General features: G+C 42.1%; 1 protein-coding gene across 3 annotated transcripts; it reads right to left on the bottom strand.

Annotated features, from left to right (window-relative positions):
- Positions 1 to 259: 259 nt before the first annotated feature.
- LOC128878676 (tsukushi) lies at positions 260 to 19,826 on the bottom strand. Of its 3 annotated transcripts, none has more exons than XM_054127063.1 (4): positions 18,859 to 19,826; positions 4,074 to 4,294; positions 2,653 to 3,542; positions 260 to 1,558 (listed from the first exon to the last, which is right to left on the bottom strand). In XM_054127063.1, the coding sequence occupies exons 2-3, from the start codon at positions 4,284 to 4,286 to the stop codon at positions 2,703 to 2,705; spliced, it is 1,053 nt and encodes a 350-aa protein (XP_053983038.1). In that variant the 5' UTR covers positions 4,287 to 4,294; positions 18,859 to 19,826; the 3' UTR covers positions 260 to 1,558; positions 2,653 to 2,702. The 3 variants fall into 3 exon arrangements, with proteins under 3 accessions (XP_053983038.1, XP_053983039.1, XP_053983037.1); XM_054127064.1 differs by having other exon boundaries at positions 19,079 to 19,826; XM_054127062.1 differs by having other exon boundaries at positions 261 to 1,558; positions 18,863 to 19,825.
- Between the last annotated feature and the right edge of the window lie 275 nt (positions 19,827 to 20,101).

Raw genomic sequence — 20,101 nt, 5'->3', positions numbered from 1 at the left:
ACGTCAACCGTTGCTCGTCGCAAAATTGTATTAAAAATTATAATCAAATAATAATTTAAGAATTTTGTTATAGAAAATATATCGTTACTAATGCTTTCTGTATTTGGGTTTTGTTATGATTAGTACAGTTGGGGAAGTTTGATCGAGTATTATAATTTAGTTATGTAACTAGATTTACTTTGGAGTAATGAAAAATGCGTAATGTTCGAGTAATGTTTGTATTTTTTCCATTTTTCCTACTGGTTCTCCAATTGTCTTTCAACATTTTTATCGCGTTGGAAAATTAAATAACTTCGGGTCTTTCGATAAAAAGAAGGGCAATTCAATTTAAGATTTATTTAATGGAATTTGCCAAACATTTGGTAACATTTTTGTACAACGTATAGGTACGTTTACATCTATTACGTATTAAAAGCTAACAGTAAGAGAGACTATGGATTATAAACGCGTTAAAACATAGTTTAAGTACACATTATGCACGCATACGAAGAGTTATCGTTGTCGATAGATCGCGGATCGTACGAGCGAGCAATGTTTGTTGATATTTAGCTACGTCCAATTCGGGTCTCTTATCCTGAGCTCTTAAAACATAAACAAAGCAACTTCTGCCGAGACAAAGTCGAAACTAGTCACTTCGAAAATAACGCCATTTCAAATATTTTATGAAAATAGTACGCGACAGTTCGATGCAAATACTTCAATTGGTTAACGGCGCATGGAATGTTTATCCAGGAATGTATATCTTAATATTTATATTCATATTAAGATATACTCCGTACGCGGCGCATACCAAAGCTAGGAAATTGCAACGGCGAAACGGTTAACCCTTACTTTTAAATAAAATTTAAGTACACGCCACTGCTGCTTCTCGCGAAAATAATTTTCAGAGATGATCGATCAGCAAAACATTACGGTAATCGTGAAAAGTGTTATAAATATTAGAAACTAGTATTTCGTTGGACGTTTTTGTTCCAATTTTTGTTACACTTCGTATGGCGCATACTCAACGAAAATTCCTAGAACTTTTGTCGCATAACGAATACCTTAGAAGAACGAAAAAATGATATCATTAATCTTTCACTTATAAAATAGAAATAAATACGATAATTAATACATACATAAGTACGTGTATACATAAATATGTACGAGTGTATATACAATACGATTTCGTTTAATGTTAAGAGGGACGAATATAGATACGTCTTTTACGCGAACGTAAACGTGAATACAATTACGATTATAAGCTGATGCTTATTCGTGCAAACGAGAGATTATTATTGTACGACTCGTGGATATAGAAAAAGTGTCCCACGCATGAGTTTTCGTAGGAAAATTTAAGCGCGTCCAAATGTCATGTTACGTATCGTGCTAGAAGGATTACAATTCTAATACTTCCTACAACCGCAATTTTATTTTATTTTCACACTATTTCTGTCATTCGCTCTCTCAGTCATATTGCATCGCATATAGAAAAGGACGAGGTTAAAATTTATTCGACTCGCAGAAATTCACTTGAACAAAGCGTGCTTCCTCGCTGAAAGTTCAACCCGCTTTGCACCTAAAATGAGAAACGGCGATTAAGAATACGAATCGTTCTTCGGATTACTTGAAACTGCTTGTACAGGGTGCGGTAGAAATAACTCCCACATTTTAAAAAACGATTGAACATAAGTGGTACGAGATAACACCAGATACTTTTTATTTGTTAAGGGTGCGCAGGAGCCAGAGCCAAACTCCGGGACAAGGACAGAGAGAGAGGGCGATACAACAATTGCAGGAGAGACGAGGACAGGGCGCGATTAGGCTAGCACGATTTTTTTTTCCAGGATATTGAAGCAAAGAAGCAATATTTTCTAATAATTCTGGTTTTAAAACGTCGATAGCCAGACTAATACTCTTGAACATTTCTATCGTGATTAAGTTTTCTTTCTGGATTATTGGAAGCTACATAATGAAGTATTTATTGTGATATTTATTTTTATAACTTCATTGAAGTTTAAGAATTTAATTCAAATTTATTTCCTTTGTTACTGAACATTCAAAATTAATTTTGTTTGTTCTTCAGTGAAAAGCACTGTCACCCATATATGGGTGACATGGCGATCAACGTGTTAATATATTCGTTACACTTTGGCGGATGCGACTCCACGGCCTGATTTTGCAATTTCGGCCTTAAAACTTTATAAACAATAAAAGTACGTTTGCTATCTTCGTTTTATTTTAAGTTTTAAGGCCGAAATTGCAAAATCAGGCCGTGGAGTCGCATCCGCCAAAGTGTAACGAATATATTAAAACCAGAATTATTAGAAAATCTTGCTTGTTTGCTTCAATATCTTCGAAAAAAAATCGTGCTAATCGTCCTAATCGCCCTGTCCTCGTCTCTCCCGCAATTGTTGTATCGCCCTCTCTGTCCTTGTCCCGGAGTTTCCTACTTTTTCCGCAACCGTTGCTGAAGTCAACTCGGAGTTTGGCTCTGGCTCCTGCGCATCCTTAACAAATAAAAAGTATCTGGTGTTATCTCGTACCGCTTTTTTTCAATCGTTTTTTAAAATGTGGGAGTTATTTCCGCCGCACCCTGTACTAATAATAGTAAAGGAAAACGAAGGAAACGAAACAAAAATAATAACACGTGTAAATGTATCGGTAGCGTACCTGAGGTTCCAGTGGTCGCGACGGTACCTGTCCGCGGGGCGTTCAAGTGTTCAAGTGTTCTCCGGCTGATTCAGGTTGCTGTTCAACAGCTCGGTGTTGGCGTTGCTAGCGTTCAGTTTCTGTTCCTCTTTCAGCTTCTTCTTGGTCCGCGCGTTCCTCTTATGCACGCAGAACAAGCCGAGAAACAGAACGGCGAGGAATACGGATATACAAGAAGCGACGAGGATCCACGTGCTTCTGGCTTTCTCGGTCTCGAGCCGCAGCCGTAAGATCTCCTCGCACCTTTCGTACAGTTCCGTCGTTCTGTTCGTGAACTCGATCTTCGCCGGGCATCCTCTTTCCAGCTCTTCCGTGCAGTTGAAGACCGGTTGCGCTTGAATCGCGCGTTCTTTCAGCCACGAGTTGAACGCTTGGCACTCGCAGGCTGTCGCATTGAACTTGATCGGGTTCTTCGTTAGGTCTAAGGCGCTCAGAGAGCAGAACGGAGCCAGGTCCTCGGGCGTTACCGAGCAGATCAAGTTTTCGGAAAGATTCAGATGCGCGAGCGTGGGCAGAGGACCCAATCGGGGAATTTTGCAGAACCTGTTCTTCGATAATTGAAGAAAATTCAACGGTGATTGGACGTCCACGCGTCGAAAGAGATCGTCGGACAGCTTATTGTTGTATAGAAACACCTTGCGAAGGTAAGGCAGTTGGAAGAGGCTGCTCGGCAGATCGTCGCAACCGTTCTTCGACATATCCAACACCTCCAGGTATCGCAGGTTATCGAACGCTGCCGGTTGGATGGTTTGCAAAAAATTGTCGCTGAGATCGAGATAGGCTAGGTTCTTGTACAAGGCCAGACTCTTGTTCGTCAGCTCTCGCACTCTGTTCACCGACGCATCGAGGATCTGCAAGAACACGCTCGTGTTAATCATGCGAGACGATGCTTACCGCACTCGGGCTGAAAGTTTCACCTTTCGAGGTCACCTGTCGCTTCCTCTCGCTCGGGAATTGCACGGTTTTTTCGCGACGATCTTTGCGCGAAAGATATACATATTAGGAAAGTTTTATTTAGATCAAAAGGACATTAAGAGGACGTATTAAGGGGGGCCAGAAAGTAATATCGTTTCTTTTACATTAAATTCAAACAAATTTTTTATAAATTTCTATTTTTAATTATTAATTGTATCATCGTTCCCGTTATCAATAGCCTTTTCCCATATAGTGTGCAAATTGCCAATGCCAGATCGATAAAAATCAATGAGCCGATGAACGATAATCAAGTATTTAAAATTGCAAAAACGACATTATTTCCCGGTTCACCTAACAATACCCATTCGAAACCGTCAACTCTAGTATTTAGTTTCGTCGGTGATCTCGACAAGTTGATTCGTTCCGCCGCAAGTATAAAATTTAATCGAAGATCAACTATATTCCACCTGAATGTCCGACTTCAAAGTCGAAGGGATCTCATCTAATCCCAAATTGCTACAGCGAACTTGGATCATCGATCCCACCCTACTGTACCGGCAGGTCCTCGAAGGAATGTCCTGATCCATGACCAGCAACGGACCCGAGGCTCCGAGTACCATCGTGTCCGGCATGGTGGCCACGACGAAGCCCAGCATCAGGAGTCCGTTAAATAGAAACATATTCGAGTCTGCAACAGAGAAAAGTTATGGTCTCGGTGAAATTCGAGGCTGACTTTGGCATCTCTCGCATCTTTGGAAATATCGGGGGTTAGGCGAGGGCTTCTCGAATATCGAGGGACCAACGTCACGACGATCTTTCGAGAAAGAGCTCTCTCGAGTGAATTCTAGCGAAACGCGAAAACAAAGTCGAATAATTCGATAGGTAAGACTTTTGCGATATTTTTATCTTTGTGATTTTCTATTGCCGCGAGTACTGCCATCGAGTCGGATAAAATCAATATAAACTCTTTCCCGCAATTGGAGTCCTTGCTGTATATGGTAGGTACGCCGACTATACCGAAGGAAAGTCAACAATTTCCATGATATTAAGATGTGCTTTCGAAAGAGCGAATGACCGCCACGTGTACCCGTGTATCGCGTTGTACGTGTTTTAGACGAGAGATCTAACGTTAACGCGAGTCGCAAAAAGCACGTTGATAAATGAACAAGACGGAACACAGAAATCGGTTTAGCTATATAGAGGCGATTCGCGGCTCGCGTAGTTAGCAAGTTTCGAAACAGGACACCGACTCTGTGTTTATTGTATCAAGCTCCGACGAACAGCAGACCCAGCAGCGGTACCCTTTCCAATGTAAGCTAACTTTATTCCCATGGCTAGATTTGGTCGAAACATTCGATACACTTTCTGCATCGCACGCGAAATTCTAATCCCGATACCGTGTTTCTAGAGCTTTGTAAAGTACGATCGGGAATCTACACGATTGTTACAATTTTTTTTTACGTTTCTCGTAGCTACCGAATTACGCGTAGAATGTGGAACGCTGACACGTAACGGTGGGCAACGTCGATTCGTGCGACACGAATTAGAACGGCTACAGGGTACCCCAGCCCAGTATATGGCTCTCGTTATTTCTTCTCCTTAGAGAACGAGCGAACGAGAAAACAGCAAAGAGGAAATTGAAACGAGGAAAATTGAAATTATCTTTCTTCGAAAACGGCTTGGCGTGAATTAAGTATTCCGCTGCGTCGATATAATTTGTATCGAGATAAAGCTTCGTTTTCTTCGTAGATATCATCTTATCGCGAGTTTGTTTGCTGTCGTTTCGACACAATTCCGAGTTATTTACCGAGATGACTCGATGTTTCACGTTATATACAATACATCATATACAATAATTATCCAATAGGTTTCGTAACGTTGAAGTTATCGTTAAACATGTCCGTATAATTCCTCGCAATCTGTTTGCGCACAGATCGACACACGGGCTCGAACTTTTCTAGCCGACAGTTTGCTCGAACGCGTGAATCGTATTCGCCAAGTAACGTGTGCGAGAAATTCGACACGTACAATTCGACAATTCGAAAATTCGAGAAATGAAATATGAAAAGTTTCGAATTCCATGTGGAATCACGTGTAAGTGGACGAAGGTTGTCTTGCTTGGTTCGCGTTAAATCAAAAATAAGAAGAAAGCAAAGTTTACAGAGACGATTAACATTCACAAAATCACTTTTAAATTACATATGTCGCCCTAGAGGCGCCACCCGAGCGCAAAGGGTTAATACGGTTTTCGCTTATTGTAGTTAGAGAAGAGATCGGATCGGGCAAAATTTAGAGATTCGATCGTGGTTAGACGGTTAAACGCGAATACAATTTTAGCGTGCGTTCAAGTGCACGTCGATGCGTCTGGAAATAAAACCGGCACGAGGAGAAAACCGCCGAAAATAACGGAGAAACGAGGCGTCCCGCGACGGAAACGAAAACATCTCGAGGAGAGCCTCGACCCGAACGACCCCTTTGTCGCGGGAACGCAATTTCGCGACCAAAACGACATGGTGAGTTGCGGAGAACCAAGGGGAGGTGAGGTGCGACTAGTCTTTTCAAAGTCCACCAAGTCGCGTTTGCGCTAAACGCAAACACCAGTTTTACGGCTGTTGAGTGAATGTTTTATTATGTTTAGATTATTGGTTCGAATGTCGAGCGGATGTTTATATGATTGAATGTTCCTTAGGATGAATGCATTGAATGAATCCATTTATTTAAACAGAGTGCAAGCAATATGTGAGAATGAAGAAAGAATATCTGCGATGCTTGAGAGAACGAATCCGTAAATCAGCTTGTAAGAGAAGCCACAGAGTACAGACGCGATCGTCTCAATTAAAAAAGTTACGAGTCTTATTCTTCCGTCAGCCGCCACACTCACGACTCGTCTTATCGTCAAAAATTCAACTCTCGCGACAAGCTCGCTCGATTTTTCCGATGGCAGTACCACTGGTACTATTCTTTCCAAAAATTGCTCGTAAGAGACATCACTTAAATTCCCACGACTCTCCCGTCTACGTAGCTCGAATATTTGCACCGGTTCTCTCGTTTCAAGCTTCCCCTCGTTTATTGCGCGGCCATGTCCTGCCCCATCGCAACTTGCTAGTCCCTTGTCAGCTGTTCGTCCTCGACGGACACCTGGAATGTTCGTGCGACGGGGACTTCCTGCTTTTTTTCCAACGGGCGTTTATCGAGTCGATTTATTTCCTTGCGGAAGAACCGTTAAAATTGTATCGCAACGGAGAGAATGATTATTAAAGCGTTCGGGTTTGCGGTCAAGATGAGCGTAGCCTGAAACTTTTTAAGCGAAACCAGGTTCAAAACAAATAAAGAAAACACCAATTGCCTTCGCGAGCAGTTTAACGCGTGAAAAAGAAACGCGGTGACCTGTCGAACTTTCGACTATTATTAGCCTTCCAGGCCAATCTGCTTATTGAAATCTCCATGAGCCGACTTCTCCGACCAAAATAAAACCAAGTTTCCCTGGTGTCGAATAACGGAGAGAACTTTTCGCTTTTCCACCCTCTTCTCTATCGTGCCTTGTGCCGCGCCGACGTGAAAAAAGTCTCGGCTAGAAGCAACCTCTCTAATAAAGAATCAAACTTTTCGACGCGTTCTCCATCGTGTAGTAACGAGCGCGAGCGGTTCCGAGGCGTAATATCCTTTATTCTCCTGTTGGGTTCGGTGATGTCCACTCCCGATTTCATGGAATTTACAATATTTTTAACAAAGTAGAAACTAGATCATCAATCGCGAATTTCCAAACCCTTTCTTTCTACCATCGGAAAACCCCTATTATCATCGAAATGATACTCGCATTCTACCGCACAAGTTAAATTTTCGAGTTCGAAGAGAAGACTCCGTTCTGCTTTGCGAGACGCTCGAGGTTAAAATGCGAAACGTAGAAAAAAGAAAAAAAAAAACAACGAGCAGATTAATGGCGCCGCAACCTCGAAAACAGACTCGTCCGCGTCGGTTTCTCTGGATTCAATCTATCGTGCGTTGATCGTGATTGCGACATCCGTTGAATATTTATGAAAGCGATCACCTCGTGCCAAGGCACACGCGACGCCACGCGCTTTGCTCCTTTTCCGTGGAGGACTTCGTCTCGTGACGCATGCAGCTGCCCGAGAGAGAACAAACTGCGATAGGCAGGTACGTACCGAGGTAAAAAGAAAAACTTTGAGACGGACCGGGGGTGAGATTCGGTGGTTCGAGGGCACGAGAATTCTAGCTGCGAGGAGAGTTTCAGAAGAGCGGCTCTCTCGAGGACGAGGCTCGACGCCTCGACGTTGAGGGCTGTTCGAACAGTTCGAATCGAGTAAATAAAAATCGCTCGAGACCCGTCGCGCACGAGCAGAGCAAAAGTGGTGGTTATTTTTAGTAAGATAGGTACTCGCACGATCATGGCCGTGTCTTTTTTTTCTGGCTAAACAAGATCTTCGTCGTGGCACGTGTAAAGGAAAACGGCGAATGACAAGCAATTCGTCGTGATTAGCACGCGACTTTTCGAAGGAACAAAGTGCCGAAAAGAACTCGTTAAGAGGTTCGGAAATGTCCGATAAAGCGTTCAATTCGCGCGCGGAATCGATTCTCGAACCTCGGATGAAGAAAGTTCGTAACTGACCGTTAACTCGTTTGCCCTAACTGCAGAAGGAGCGGCTGCGTTTCTCGACCATTTTCTCTCACAGCAAGCAGCCTCAACGGCAGTGGTTTCCCTTTGGTTTTTTCGTAGAGAGAAAAAAAAAGGAAAAGACCGATCCCTTTGCCTTTGTCGCTGCGCGCTTTTATGTACCGTCTCGAAACTCTGCCGCGTGCAAGTGCTTCGATAAACGCTTCCTTTATTAGAGAAAAATTCTTCCCCGCTTTCGCACTGTGTTCTCACGGAAAATTGCCCTTGATTATTCCCCGATGCACGCCGTTCATATCGGATACTTTGAGTACCTCCTTGAAATCCGTATAAAGTAATTCGGTACGAGGGAGGAAGAAAATTCAACGTGCCGAAGTGAGAAACAAATGTATGCAGAACGTGTTAAATGTATCCAGAACGTGAAATTTCATCGCAAAAAAAAAAAAAAACTTGTAAAGGAGGATCTTGCAAAGAAGAGTCGCGATGAAATAATGCAAACTGTCGTAGATATGCACGAGTGCTTTGTACATAGACACAGCGGATCGAGGACTAGAAGAATTACGCGCTATTGGCGTCGGAAAGGAGATGAATGTATATCGTTTTTATCCAACAAAGAGAAAATGGAAGAACATTTTTGAACAACTTTGACATTGTCACGGAACGCGTGATAATCTTGTGCCAAGTAACAGTAACAACGGAATGCAGTAAAGTCTCCTTACATGCACAAATTTCTCTACGATAAATGCATAGAAACCATCTTCGTCGCTGGAGGATATGCTCCTTGAGGGGTCCAGGAGTTCCTTCGACCTCTTCTTTATTCGCTGTCTTCTACGTTCGAAGCTCAGCGCGATTTCGTTGTTTTTACTTAAACCATCTAATTTGAAGCCAGCTAGCGAGAATCGTGAGGGTCGAGACGAGTTTGTGAGAGCCGAGAGTTTATGCGTTTTATTATCGATTGTTCCTTTCTTCAATAAATACGTTTTAATATATTACATCTCCTCTTTTCCTACATCTTTTCCTACACAAAGTTTGTGTTGGACATGGATTGTATAGCAATGCATTACTGTTCGTTTGTCTTTAGTTAAGTCTTTAAGTTAAGTCTTCGATAGAGCGTCGCTCCGTGCGGACCGTTAGATATGTGTGCCATGTTATTATCTACCAAAGTATTTTATATATTAAATCTATTATCCATGTTAATCTGGTGCATCCGTTTTTGTTAGAAGTTACCCATTCACTCTGCCTAACAGTTTGTTTATAAAATTAATTCTTCAAAAATATTGCCGGGCCCTGCCGACATTTGATTCCGTATACGTGCGGACGTTAAAGCGTTAAGGAGACTTGACTGTATACATTTTTAACGAATCGATGCTGAAACACCGAAACAATGGCGAGGTATAGTGAAGGTATCGGCGCGGGCGTCGGCATCGTCCAATAGCAAGCGACGCGAGTCGCGCGCTAATTCTAAACGTCGCGCCGCGACGCCCGCGCCCGCGTCGATGGCAATGAATCGGAAAAGGTGTCCCGACCCTTTTCCTCGAGGCTATGCGACTTTCTCGCGAGAGAACCAAGCCAACTACGTATACAGCGTCGCGTCGGAACGCCGTTGATCCTTGACGCAATTCATCGCATCGTTGGGAAGGGGGTCGTGCATTTCTACGGCATTGTTTCCATCGAGGGAGAAAGATTGAGAACACGCCGTTATCGCGAGCGATAACAGACATCGTTATAGAAAACGATGCGACCAGGTATCTGTAAAATCATCGAGTAGAGATCGTTACGGTACTCGCCGTCACTGGAAACATTCTATCGTTGCGTTACAGTCAGCTTTGGGTTAAAGGTAGGACAAAGGCTCGCAATCGGAGAAGGACGATCGAATTGCGATTTCCGTCGAAATAAACTCGGTCTCGGATTAAGGGGTTAGTCGCAGTCAGGAAGAGGAAAAACGACATTTCTTTGTGTGTTTTTTTTTTATTATTATTAAATAATAATTTGCATAGGTAACAATTAAGTATATCATACTTTTAACGTTTAATTTATATCGTCGTAACAGCCGATGACGTAGACGATGATTTAAAAGCATAGGTTTGCGGTGAGCAAGATTTCTCTACGTTGGTTTACCTGAAAACAAAACCAAAGGTAGATTTCGAAAATAAACTAGTCTAGCGGGTCCCTGAACGAAGGATTTTGGAAAAAATTAATTTAAAACAAGATGGCGTTACGTTTGAAGTTGATTTTCAATTTTTTCACTAAAATTAAGCGATTCAATGCAGGATAAAAAAAAAAGTATACAAGAAAATAAAAAATCCTTCGATCAGGGGGACCCGTTAGTCTCATATATTTTCTAAATCTACCTTTGGTTTCGTTTTCAGGTGCACCAGTTTGAAGAATGAATTACGACGAAATGAATGAACTCTTTTTTTAAAACAAAAATTCTTTTACAGTTCTTTAAGACATACTTTGTAATATATTTACATCTCATTCAGGAAAATTATTATTCAATACCTTAAAAAAAAAACACGCACACACAAGAAACTGTCCGTTTCCATTTTCCTGACTGCAACTAACCCCTTAACGAGGAAAAGTCGATAACTACCCGACATTCGTTCTCCGTATGTTCGCGATCCCGATAGAGAGATACAACGATACAGTAACGTTATAAATTTGTTAGGACGGGAGAAGGAGACGGTTCCAAGCGTCCTCGTTTTCAAGGGAACGAAGAAAGTGGAGGGTCGAGACGCGGCGAAGCGAGACGAAGCAAGGCGAGATGATCCCATCTTCGGAAGAGAACAGATCGCCTCTATTTACTCGTCTTGCAACCGATTGGCGCGATCGGTACCTCGATGTATCATCGAGCGAGCCGAGAACGAATCCGTATACGAGGAAGTAGGTGATCCGTAACGAGATCGTAGGCGAGCAACGAGGTTTGCGGTCGAACGAAGGGAGCACTTTGTAGCGTTACTATGACACTGACTTTCATATCGATTACGTAACTGCGATTATTACACGATTCCGAGCAAACTAGTTTCCTGTCCCAGAAACGAGCACGAGACCCAACCTCGGCCGAGAAATTCAAGACGAAGTTCGATAGCATCGCAGCCAGCCACGTTTCATTCCGATCTCTGCGAACGGCAAGGATCCTCGACGATTTCCCAGCTAGCTCGCATAGCTCGCTCGATATCGGTACGTATACATCGTCGACAAGGTCTCCCGCGAGATTTTCCTTATCGCGGCTGAATAGAAATGGAAAACTCTATTATCGGAGACGCGAGTAAAAGGGTTACACGGGCAAGGAGGAGAAAGACGAGAGAGGAAACCGCGTTGAATCGACGCAATATTCCGAGCTACTTGGACGGAAATAATGTGGAAACGGCAAATATTATTTTAACCGTCGATTTATAGAGTGGGCCCGTCACTCTGACGAGAACCAAGCATTGTTGTTGCCCGGCTATTTTACGTTCGCACGCGCCCGCGTTCTCGCCGTTCACCGTTTCCCTTCCAAAGCCGCTAATTATAAACGCGCACGATTCAACCGGCTCCAAGAGTGTTTCGGGAGAATCTAAATCTGTTCGAATCATCGACGGACCGATCGTTCGATGTAAACCTCGATCGGCTCCCTCGAAATCTCGTGTAAAACGTAACCGATCGATCCGGGTATCCGATAATGGTTTCATTGCTACGATATTTTCGTTTCAACCGCAGACATTTCATTGTCTCGCCAGCATTGCTTCCAATTGCAATTGCAACGGTATCCGACGGACGATTTGATTTTTCTTGCCCGTTTCCTTCGTTCTCGCGGAGAAAAACACCGTCGTCTCCCTATTCTTTCGCTCGTGTAGGCTACGGTAATTGCGACATTACGACGAAAACCAGAGACGAAGACAAACGATCGCAAAAAAAACACTTTGTACTTGTTTCCTGTATTGTTACCTGTATCCTGAATTAGGAGGTAAACATTTTTTTTGTATGAATTTTCTTAGTTCACATAGAAGAAAAATGTATGAAAATGAAAATTTTTTTTTTTTTTTTTTTTTTTTTGTATTAAACCAAAATTACGACCCGCATCTTTCCCGCCAATAGGAAGTTTTAATTGCGAGGTGCTCCACAAATGTGCTTCGCAGTCGACTCAATTTCAATATTTCTTCTTGAAAAAATTTCTACAGACTACTCAAATATGTATGAAAATAGGATAAAAAGGTCGATAGAATTAATTATTTTTTTTCCATCCTAAAAAGATTCACGAAAAACAGCTTTCTTTAGACCTCCTAATTCAGGATACTTCCTTAAAACAAACTCGTAATATTCTACGACTCCCTATCAACGAACGATTTCAAAGAGAGTCGAAGGAGGTACGAGTGAAAATCTTAATTTTCTATAACCAATGGGTAGAATTATATGTATACAATAGCACGCTGACCGATCTCTCGCGGAAAGTTTTCTCATCTTTCTACGTATAATATCTCGAAGAAGTTTCGTCTGAGAATTGTAATACTTATCTCGTTCTGTATACTTGTCGGTAGTCCAAGTATAATCGTACGACGCTCTTTGAACTTTCGCGTGTCAAGAGATAGGCGAGGGAGCTTATTGTTCGCCGAGCATCTCGCAATTATTTCGTCGTTCTACCTAACAGATCGGTCGGTTAAAAAAATCTCTTACGTTTCGCTAAATAGGAGATGGTGTCCGATACCGAGAGAGAACCGAACATCTTCCTGTTTGCTTTTCGTCTTCGTAGACAGCTCGGAAGAGTTTATATGCATAAGCGCGAACCCTTAACAACGCTTGCCCGCTTTTAGGACAGGCTCGAGAGAGTACATAAATAGAGACGTCGATCTGTAATCCAGACCCACGTACACTCGTGACGTTCGCGATCTATATTCCGACGCTAATTATCCGCATAAGGATAACCCTCGATCTGAATGTCATCCAAGGATAATAATTCCCAAGAAATTCACGACAAACCTGTTGTCGTGTTATACCTAAAAGTACATCACATTCTTGGCATTCCAATCATTTCACATCCATGCATAGTATGAACTATTATAGTATGAGCTATTCCTAAAGCATCTGGATCTGCTAAACCAATATTTTCACTTGAAATTCTTACCAATAATAATATTTTCAGCAAATTCCGATGCACTATATCTCTTTGCACTCGAGAGGTGACTCTCGGTCACCATTAGGTTTCACGCAGCAAATCTACAATACCTAATGTTTCTTTACGTTTAATTTCTTTGGACCTCGATGTGTCGATAAAATGATTGTCGGCGAGGTAAAGGTGAGCTTATTCTAAAATCTAGATAGCTTAGAATTCGTGGCGATAGAATGCTAAGAAACATCTCGAGTTGCTGGCAGATACCAGAAAAAAAGGCCTCGAGTGCAAAGGGATATACAAGACATGACTTTGGTGCTTTAGCTAAATATACAATACATTGTCCTAAAGTGTTATACCTAACCACGTAGTAAAAGCTGTAGAGAGTTCCAGACCCCAAGGGTAGTAATGCAAAACGACTCGAGACTCGTACAAAGGCATATCGGCTTCTCTTCAACGCGTTTGGAAGTAAAGAGATCCGTTGTAAGAATATTTCAGCCGGATCGAGAATAAGTGGAACTGCAAGGTGATAAATCTGGCTTCTCTTGGACGAACGTGTTAATTTCGCGACTACACGGAACGAAAATTTTAACCACGTAGTAAACGCTGTGCAGAGTTCCAGAGCCCAAGGGTAGTAATGCAAAACGACTCGAGACTCGTACAAAGGCATATCGGCTTCTCTTCAACACGTTTGGAAGTAAAGAGATCCGTTGTAAGAATATTTCAGCCGGATCGAGAATAAGTGGAACTGCAAGGTGATAAATCTGGCTTCTCTTGGACGAACGTGTTAATTTCGCGACTACACGGAACGAAAATTTTTCCTGACCGGATAGGATCGGGATATGCTCGCGGTTCTAACGGGTATGCGTCATCAGCTGGCATGGCCGAAGGCGAGGTACACGGTACATCATCGCGGAATGACGAAACAACGTCCCCGAAGAGCGTTTGACGTGTTCTCGATGAACCACAGAGTCGCGGGTCGCATAGAGAACCACAAAGGTTTCAGGGAGCGGTTTTTCTCGTTCATCTTCGCCAAGGCTTCATAAATATTCGAGAGCTCGCTGGATGGATATTGCACGCGGTGTATCCATTATCCAGGTTCGTCCGACTTAGACAAATGAACTCGCAGGATCTCTGATCTTCGCGGGCGTCAACCGATGGGAAAAGCAACCCCGAAGGCTCGCCTCGCCTATCGCCACGGCCACTATCCACGGCACATGGAATAATAAATGTTAGAAGATCTTATTCGAAACGAGTGAGTCGTAACAAACGCGAGTTCATTCGTGAAGTACGCCGGATAAATTTAATCGAGAATTTAAAAGATCAGTCGTTGCAATTTTGCGGATGCGCAATCTAGTTTGAACACGTTACATTGTGAGATACCGTGATCGTCTCTATTTTTCTTTTGTTTTTCTTGTTGTCATTGTTATTACATTGTACTTGATATCACGGGCAGATTGCCCGTAAATAAAGTATTATTATTAAGTGGATTGGACATTAATGTCGTTTTGGCAATTTTAAATACTCGTTTAAAGTACTCATCAGCTCGTTGATTTTTATCGATCTGCCATTGAAAATTTGAACACCAGATGGCAAAAGGCTGTTGATAACGAGGGCGATTACGTAATTGATTAAAAATAGAAATTTATTAAAAATTTGTTTGAATTTAATGTAGAAGAAACGATATTACCTTCCAGTCTACCTAATTTCTAACAGCCTATTAATTTGCGATTCGTAAAGAAAGCGAACGAGTCTACCAAATAATCGTAATCGGTCCGAATGAAAATGGAAATATAATCGAGTCTTCGACCTCCTCGTTCCGATATTAACCGCCGTTCGATGATAACGATAACAGACTACTATCTTAATGTTTCTAAAACGGAAAAATGTAGAAAATGTAAGCGTAAGCCATTTTATGGCTCAGGGTTTTATTTTCGATATCTCGAACGGTACCCCGTATCGCACTTTTCTTCGAACGATCTTATCGGATGTCATCGTTAACGGACTTTCTTCCGGAATCTTTACGGATAACAATATCGCGTGCAATAAAATACCTAAAACACCTTCGTAGAAAAAATTGTTCGAGAGATCTCTTTTGCGATCGCAAACTCGACGCGGCCTTCCGCTCGCATGACCAGAAAGACACTCGATACCAAATCGTAGCGTTTCGCGTTTCGCGTCTCGCGCTTAGCGTCGCATTGACATTCGATATTAATAATAATAATACATTCTACATCGGAGCCGAATGACTCGGATCAGGTGGACGAAGATAGAATGGAAGGTCTCTCTGTATCACCTCGAACAAACCGTACACATAATCGATACTTGTTCGGATCTCTATGAAAGAACACGATCGAGGAAGTTGAGTTAGTCAACATTTTATATCACCGATTAGGTATCGGACTCCGTATATTTATGCCAGACGGAACAGCGCACAAAATGTGAATCTTTTTATACCGTTCTTCGAAATGAGATCGGTTTGTTTTCATTTCTTTTTCATCGGGCTATTAATGTAACGATTGACCCGCTGTAACCTGTTCAACGGTGGCCGTTACACGAGGATGGAAACGCTTTTGGGTCAAGAAGAGTAAATTAAATTGAAGGACGCTCGACGAGTAAATTTAGACAAGATGGAAAAAGAAATCGAGTCGACTTGTTCTTCCGCTTCTACTACTGGCAACGATGACGGTCGCGGCACTCGGTGAAACCCGGATTTCGTTCAATTTGATTTATTGCAGACCTGTGTATCCAGCCCCGATGTTCTGGGTTCAGGCTCGTAGATTCTAGGACGATCTCGCGAGCAACAAAAGTCGTTTGTCGACGAAAGTCGCGCGTAGAACTGAAAGCGTATTTCTATCGAGCGAAACTCGTTAATCTCTATTTTCATTCCCATTTGTTTACGTATAAAGAATGATCGGCAGGTGTTCTCGTTATTTTTTCGCACTTTTCGACCGACTGACTCACCGACTCGCCAACGCGTGCATATATTACGACTAATTGTAAACTGCAACGCATTCCAAAGGTGCACCGGCCTTGAAACGTTCAGTCGTGTATTCACAAGCGGATGCGATGTAGTTTACTCGAGGTTCCAGATGCTCTCGAGGAAAAAATCGCGACTCGAAACGGTGTCTCGAGAAGAAAACTGTACCTTCCGGTTATGGCACGCGGCTGCACGGCAAGACAAAGGTTGGTGCTTTCCTGCACGGCCACGGAACGCCGCCGTTCGTTCGTTCTTACGTTCGTGCCGATCGCGTTGCACAATGAAGCAAAAGCAATTATTCCCTCGAGCTCTTCGTGAATGGGAAACTGACCGATGTACAGGATTATTCCATTTATACGTGATGCAACATCGTTTAATTATGCGTTTCTACGCGTACGTGAATACGGCCATCAGAGTCAACGGCGCGCCGTGCGTAGCGATGAGATAAGGTTGAATATCTGAGTAGGAATAACCTTTTATTCGATGGAAACAGGTTTAAGCGAAAAGGAATAAGGATAAGATTTAACGAATCTTCTTCCTCTTCTCTAAAAAAAGGTGTTTGAGTGCAGGCAAAAATTATAGCGATGAGATAAGGTTGAATATCTGAGTAGGAATAACCTTTTATTCGACGGAAACAAGTTTAAGCTAAATTCAACAATAATTATAGAAATCCATACTAATGTTAAAAAAGAGAACAATAGAGCGAGAATCAATAGAGGGAAATAGAAAAATTGAATATCTGTTCCCGAAACAATTTTCAAAAAACTTGACTTGAGAAAGGTGTTTGAGTGAGGGCCAAAATTAAAGCAATGGGAATTTTAATTACGCGGATTTAAATATACGGATCGGAACGTAAAAAGGTATCGCTCGCGAGAACACGATTACCGCACGAATATTACTTTAATTAATTAAACACTTGGCCTGGTTGTGGAATATAAATGGCGTTCAGCTTGAAGATCGCGTGGAGGAGGTTTATTTCGTTGATTCGAGGAGACGAGTAGTTTTACTTACAGTGGGTGTAGAATGTAATCGTCCATCGATCAATTTCCCAAAAAACTTTTGCGCGAAATTGTAGTTTATTAACTCCTTTATGTCTCCTTATGGCCAACGAAGTTAGAAATCCCACGAAGTGTTAATTATTTATAAATTAATGTAAATTTCGTTTTACTTTAAAACGAAGTTTTAAAAATTCAACACTTGTACGAATACTTATTGCTTCTGTACTTCTATCGATTTATTATTTTTTCTTGTTGATTTCTCACTTATACAAAATAACTAATCTTTTCATCTTGCATCTATTCTAGAGATTTCCAAGAATATTTAGAATATCATTGTTCATAAAAAATAAGTTAATAAATTACAATTTTACATAGTTTTGTTGGAAATTGATCGGTGTACGAATACTTTCCACACCCGCTGTACGTACCGCTGTACTCGGTTAAAAATTAAAATGCATCATCTTCTCGTTAGGCGACAACAATTATCGTCGCCGATGGTTTCGACTAGCCAGGCGATGTGCTTTTCTCGAATTTCTTCACGAAACAACAGTGTGTAAACGGTGTTTACATAATAAACGGTTGTCGCGCGGAGAGAGAAAACTGTAAACGGAAAAGACTTTATCTACGTTCTAGGAGAAAGATTAGCTCCTTTAGCCGATAACACGGACCCCGCGTTTGTCTCTGTTCGAAGAAACGTAACTCGACTCGGTTTTAACAGGAACTTTTGCTATCGAAGCAAAAATCTCAGCCGAATGAACGTCATGGTTGACCGTTTCCCGATGAAATACGAACGTTTGCACGAGAAAGCGTTTAATTCGACGTTTCATCGTTCCGTACCCGAAAGAAAGTACAACTGGTTTTACCAGGACGAAAGGAAAATCACGCAACAAACTGGTTAGCAAATGTACAACCAGTGCGGTAGGGGTGGGACGTAATTCGGCTGAAAATATTGGCTAAAATTGACATCACCGTACACGCGCGTTTTTATCGAATCACAGGAATCTATTCGATAACGAGCAATAGAGTACTAACGATAAGCACGATACGTTCGAGATGCTCGAAGAAGAAGCCGTGTTAACGGTTGTGAAATGCGTTGCATCTTATTGTTAGCGGGAAGTGGCCAAACGGGGCGCGATCGATTTTTCAGGATACGAATCCGACGCAATTCCTTTACGGATGTAAAACGCAAATGGTTTATATCAGGTTGTCCCAAAAGTTTCTTTCCCTTTATTAATAAGTAATACATGCACAATATTTTACGTTTTATGTTACATTACTGAATTTTGCACGATTCATTTTGCTGCATTACTATTACAACATGAATATCTATGAAATTAGATCGTCTATTTATATAAATACGACCACATAAAATAATTGAGTGCAACTCGCGAAAGAAACTTTCGGGACAACCTAATATTTCGACCGTCGCGGAACGCTGTTCGTTCTTTCGTACGATGGTACAATCGAAAAAAGGAACGAGGTTATCGAAAATAAAAATCGATATCTCATCGAAATCTTGATCGAAAAAAATGAGTAATAATAAAATTTCATCTCTTACTCACTCATCTTCTTATCCTTAAGTCCTTGAAAAACGATCCGAGATCGCTGCATGGCACATAAGACAGCGTTTCGTCACGTTCGAGCGATTTCTTTTTTCACCGGTTTGAGATAATAATCTTACAACGTTTCGTTGACAGAATCGCGAAACCGTAGCGTCATCGAGCACGCTGTTGTCGTATTGTCATCGTTCGCAGAATAGAGTAAAAAAAACAACACACCGCCCCGAAACGAGCCCAAACGAACCACCGTCAAAACATCGTTTATCCTTCCTCGCCTCTAGGAGCAGGTCCCGCTACGCAGTTGTTGTCGTTGTCGTTGTCGTCGTTATTACCATTTCCGAGAAAACTGCTCTTCCAGAGTTCCTGCCCGAACGGTTTTGTACCGTTCTCGAGCGACGCGGCTAACAGGTTGACCGGCAACTCGAACCGAAAACTTTTCTCGATCCCGATACACTGTATACGACACTGAACGCTACTCGAGTGCTCTCTTTTAGTACGTAACGGAACAATTAATCGCACCGAGACAAGGTAACATAGGGAAAACAATGGCACAACGTATCGCAGGACTTGTTGCTGCGAGTCACGCAACTGTAGCCTTTCGGAAGCGATTCAAAGAAATCCTGCCACTCGTTAACCGTGATCGCTTCACCGAGGTGAGATCGCTTTACCGATTCCGATTCCGATGCTTCGAACAGACATGCTCCTCGTAAATCGAAAGGATTAGAGAGATGCGCTTCCAATGTGATCCTGCTCTCCGAGAATTCCCGCGTAAACATAGTCCGCATATCCTGGTCGGTTTTTTCCCCGATCGTTTCTCGCACGACCGATGTCGAACAAGTTTCGAGGCATTCGTTGTTAGTTTGTAAAGCGGATCGATGGTTAACAATCGTCGCGAAGAAAATGTATCGTAACGCATGAACCGCGACGCTGCTCCGACGACGTCTCGCATTCGACTGCGAAGCCGCTTGCCGAGACCGAACACCGATTTAAAGCATCGGCTTAGCCTGTAGCCTGTAGAGCGGTATCTCAAGCAGGACCGACTTTTCTATTCGTTTTACTTGCGATATAAAAAAATCGTATCCTAGACTAGAGACAAGCTAAATCTATAGCCACTTAATCTTCGAAACGAGCAAATTTTATTCGAAATTCGACTCTGAAAGAATGATTTCAAATAATATTGGATTTTTCCCTCTTGCATCCAACAGGCAGTATTACTTTTTTAAATACAGAGGAAATATCAAT

The sequence above is a fragment of the Hylaeus volcanicus genome, chromosome 6, assembly GCF_026283585.1.
Source record: "Hylaeus volcanicus isolate JK05 chromosome 6, UHH_iyHylVolc1.0_haploid, whole genome shotgun sequence".
Lineage (NCBI taxonomy): Eukaryota > Metazoa > Arthropoda > Insecta > Hymenoptera > Colletidae > Hylaeus > Hylaeus volcanicus.
The sequence above is the reverse complement of the archived record's forward strand: the minus strand, read 5'-3'. Positions and strand labels throughout refer to the sequence as shown.

Bases quoted from the DNA above. Each gene is read 5' to 3' on its own strand.
- LOC128878676 (XM_054127062.1), bottom strand. From the start codon at position 18,911: ATGCAGCGATCTCGGATCGTTTTTCAAGGACTTAAGGATAAGAAGATG. The intron at 4,295-18,862 runs GTGAGTAAGAGA...TCTCTGTTGCAG, and splicing joins ACTTAAGGATAAGAAGATGA to ACTCGAATATGTTTCTATTT. The intron at 3,543-4,073 runs GTGGAATATAGT...GTGTTCTTGCAG, and splicing joins CTTTGAAGTCGGACATTCAG to ATCCTCGATGCGTCGGTGAA.